This window comes from Cebus imitator, unplaced genomic scaffold, assembly GCF_001604975.1.
Source record: "Cebus imitator isolate Cc_AM_T3 unplaced genomic scaffold, Cebus_imitator-1.0 Scaffold9, whole genome shotgun sequence".
Taxonomy (NCBI): Eukaryota; Metazoa; Chordata; class Mammalia; order Primates; family Cebidae; genus Cebus; species Cebus imitator.
In genome coordinates, this window is record NW_016107324.1 from 12974537 (window position 1) to 12978516 (window position 3980).

At 35.3% G+C, this 3980-nt stretch overlaps 1 protein-coding gene across 1 annotated transcript in view; it reads left to right on the forward strand.

Moving 5' to 3' along the window:
* The window catches only part of UBR1 (ubiquitin protein ligase E3 component n-recognin 1), an 85955-nt gene that overhangs the window by 28309 nt on the left and 53666 nt on the right, over positions 1-3980 (forward strand). The window contains exon 4 of the mRNA XM_017546406.2: positions 1970-2080. Within this exon, the coding sequence (XP_017401895.1) occupies positions 1970-2080 (111 nt within the window). The remainder of the gene's footprint in view (positions 1-1969; positions 2081-3980) is intronic.

Genomic DNA, 3980 nt, shown 5'->3' on the forward strand with positions numbered 1-3980 from the left:
TTTTTTTAATTGAGACAAGGTCTCACTGTGTTGAGTTTGAGGCTGGCCCCAAACTTCTGGGCTCAGTCCTCCTGGCTTGGCCTCTCAAGCCAGGTTTTAGGATTATAGGCATGAGCCACTGTGCCTGGTCTATAGTTTCAAATATTAGCTGTGTTCCATTGTTTTAATTTTCTTCTTTACTGACTCCAGTTATGGTGGCGTTCTTATGACTGTCACCCATTTCAATGACTTTCTCTGATCTTACTTTTTACTTCATCTCATTTTTATTCTCTTGTATTATAGCTGCTTTGCTTCAATGTTATTCACTAACTTTTCATTGGAGTCTAGATTTTGGACACTTTATAATGTAAAATTAATTGCTGGTATGATTTTCTCATTTTCTTGTATTTTTTTCCCTGAGTTCAATTAAGTCTCACTTATTCCTGCTTTATTATCAATTTCTGTTCTTAGTTTATGCCACCACACCTGGCTAATTTTTAAATTTTCTATAGAAATGGGTTCTTGCTGTATTGCTCAGGCTGATATCAAACTCTTGGCCTTCAGTGATCCTTCTGCTTCACCCTCCCAAAGCTTTGGGATTACAGGCATGAGCCACTGTACCTGGCCAGTTTTTCTGTTTCTAATAAAAGGTGTTTTAATCTGATTCAAGTCATATCACCAATTGCTTGTTTGACTCTATGTAATTGAGTTCGGAGCATTGTGTTACAGTTTTCTTTAACTTTGTGATTGGGTTTTGGCTCTTATTTGCATTTTTGTCCTTCCCCCTTTTTATTTTTACATGTTTGTGTGAATATGGGCTGCTTTTTCCTGTTCTTTCTCATTTCATGGTCAAGGGTCACAAATGCTCTCTTCTGCCATTTCTTTCATTTTCTGTGTAATTTCTTTTTTTCGTTAATGATATTGGTAGTGGTTATGTGAAGGGAGGGTTTGGCATGTTTTGTTTCTCTCTCGTTTCTATAGAATTTTCCCTTATATTCTTTTTTCCTTCATTGCCACACCTTTAGGGGTTTCTACTTTTTAAAAACGTATTTGATTTTCTTCCAAAAGTAATGCTTCTCTGAGGATGCCACCTCTGGTCCTGCTCACTTTCCTTGTGTATCAAGTCCCAACCTGTGTTCAGGTTTCGACCCTTAGCGCTGGGCTTTCTCTTTTGGGGGTTGATTTTTTCTGTATTTCAGTGTTTCATCTAACTCCTCTGTACCTCTATGCTTTTTCATGGAGTCTTGTAAGCTCCCCTCTCTTGCTGTTTGCACCCACAGACTTGAAAGGGGTAGGCAACGGGAACTCTTGGAGCATGTCATATCAATGTCGTAGTATTTATTTTTTGTCTCCGATTAAATGCTGAAAGTATGGATCATGTGTAGCTTTAGTGCTCTCTTTATTCTTTTTATGTTTTGGAGGAAGTTTTGGGGAAGATTCAAAATCAGATTGTTGCCATCATCCTCTACCTGAGATAGTATATTTTAGATAATTTTTTTTCTGCAACACTCAAACAATAATGTTTATAAATAAATTTTAGTTGCTATGGGACATCAGTGTAAATGAAAATACTTTATACATTTCTTAAGTACTGTGTAAGTATCATCATGTTTTTTTAAGTTTAATTAAAAAAATCACTCAAAAATTCTTGGTGTTGTATAAATTATTTTTGCACACTTTGCAATCTATTCTTCTCCATTAGTTAAAATTTAAACAATATTTAAAAATTAGAGTTATGTTTCTAAAGTTTATCAGTGTTGGCAGTTCATTTTCGTTTTGTGAAGTATTCAGGATTTGGAGGCCTTTGGTTTGTTGGTTTGTTTTTTGGGTAACTTGATCAAAAGTGGTTTTTGTTATATCCAGTTAATATTATAGTGAACTCCATTAAGGCTGAAGTATTGGTGAGCATTTATTATTTGAGTCATCTTTATCATTCTTCATGCTTGGTTATATATTTGAAATCAAGACGAACTCATTTTTCCTTTATCAGATGCATACTTCTACTGGAGGAGGGTTCTGTGACTGTGGAGACATAGAAGCTTGGAAAACTGGCCCTTTCTGTGTAAATCATGAACCTGGAAGAGCAGGTACTATAAAAGAGGTAAGAATGTTATTTTGTTAAAAATAGTTACGTATTTTAAGTTTGCTGAGGTTAGATAAGAGTAAATGTATATGTATATGGATTCCAGTTAGAACCCTGATATTTTTATTCTCATATTTAGGTATAAGGAGGTTTTTTTTTCCCCCACTCCAGAGAAGTTAAGGATTGATAATATCTCTAAAGAGAGAATGAATTTACAATGAAAAGATGAATTCAGAATATGTTTGTTATGCAATCAACTTGATACATAAGAGTACACTGACCGGGTGCTGTGGCTCATGCTATAATCCCAGCACTTTAGGAGGCTGAAGCGAGTGGATCACCTGAGGTCAGGAATTCGAGACCAGCCTGGCCAACATGGTGAAACCCTGTATCTACTAAAAATCCAAAACTGAGCCAGATGTGGTGGCATACACCTGTAATCCCAGCTGCTTATGGAGCTAAGGCACAAGAATCAATTGAATCTAGGAGGTGGAGTTTGCAGTGAGCCAAGATCATGCCACTGCACTCCCTCCTGGGCAACAGAACAAGACTCTATCTCAAAAATAAAAATCATACACAACATAGAAGCCTAAATGAACAAAAGGAAGTAATTATTAATAGAAAAGAGCAGCATATAGTGAATTAGAAAAGAATTGAGCTGATACATAAATTCAGTAATTGTTTTCTTAAAGAAAATGTCAATTAAATAGATGTATCCCAATCAAGGAAATAAAAAAGTTTGAGCAAGCCCAGATATAGACAATTAGAAATGAGAATAGGGAAATAACCATGGAATGACAGATACAGAAGGAATCACAAGAATTGTAAAATACTCTTTTAATGACTTTGTGTAATTACACTTGAAAATGGATTATCTTATCAGATAGTATAGAGTGCAACATTTTTATTCAAAAGCAGAAAGAAAACTTGGTCAGTTTCACTGAAGAAGTTAAGAAAGTTGTCACAAGAAAGTACTTGCCCCAGAATGCCATGTTGGAATAGCTTTACAGGTGAATTATTTCACAGCTTCAAGGAATAGATAATTTGTGCTTTTTAAACTGTTGTGGATATCCCTAAAGCAGCGACACCTCTAGGGCACAGATGTTGATCTTTTATGTACCATTCCGCTCTTAAAGCAATGACACTTGTTGTCAGAATACCTGGTCCCAGGTCTGGGTCAGGGAATGTATAAGGCAAGTTCATGCAAAAGAATGTAGGACCCAACTTGAAAAGGTTCTCATTGACCTTACTTGGATAATTGAAGCATCAAAAGAAAAAACAATAAATAACCAATAAATTGAATCACACTGAATATACAAAAATCCATGAGTTCCTAATGAAACCTACATGAGAGCTACATGAGATAAAACCTGTCACAATGTCAAGTAGCTATATTGTCAATTTCTTACTATAAAAATTGGTTAAGGTAATGAAGTAAGCATTTATCCTGCCTTTTCAATAAGAACTGTATTTCTTAGTAACCAAGTATCTCTAATTCATTAAGAAAAGCTTTTCTTTCTAGAGAAATATGCTAGCTGTAGAACTAGAAAAGTCAACATTTTGTCAACCATAAAGAAATATTTGATTCAGACAAGGATGCTAAAATCCTTAAGACTTAGGTTGGTGAGGAACAATATTTATATACTTCTAAATTATTATTTGCTAGTCATAAGGGGAAAAAACCAAAACTTTACAATGGAGTTATCGTATTGTCATAACCTGAAATCCGTCATTGATGTTAGCATCATCATTAATAATGAAGTGATATGGCATAATAAGCTTTTTTTCATTCTTGTTTTCTTTCGAGACAGAGCCGCCCAGGCTGGAGTGCAGTGGCATGTTCTTGGCTCATTGTAACCTCTACCTCCTGGGTTCAAGCAATTCTCATGTCTTGCCTCTCTGAGTAGTTGGGATTACA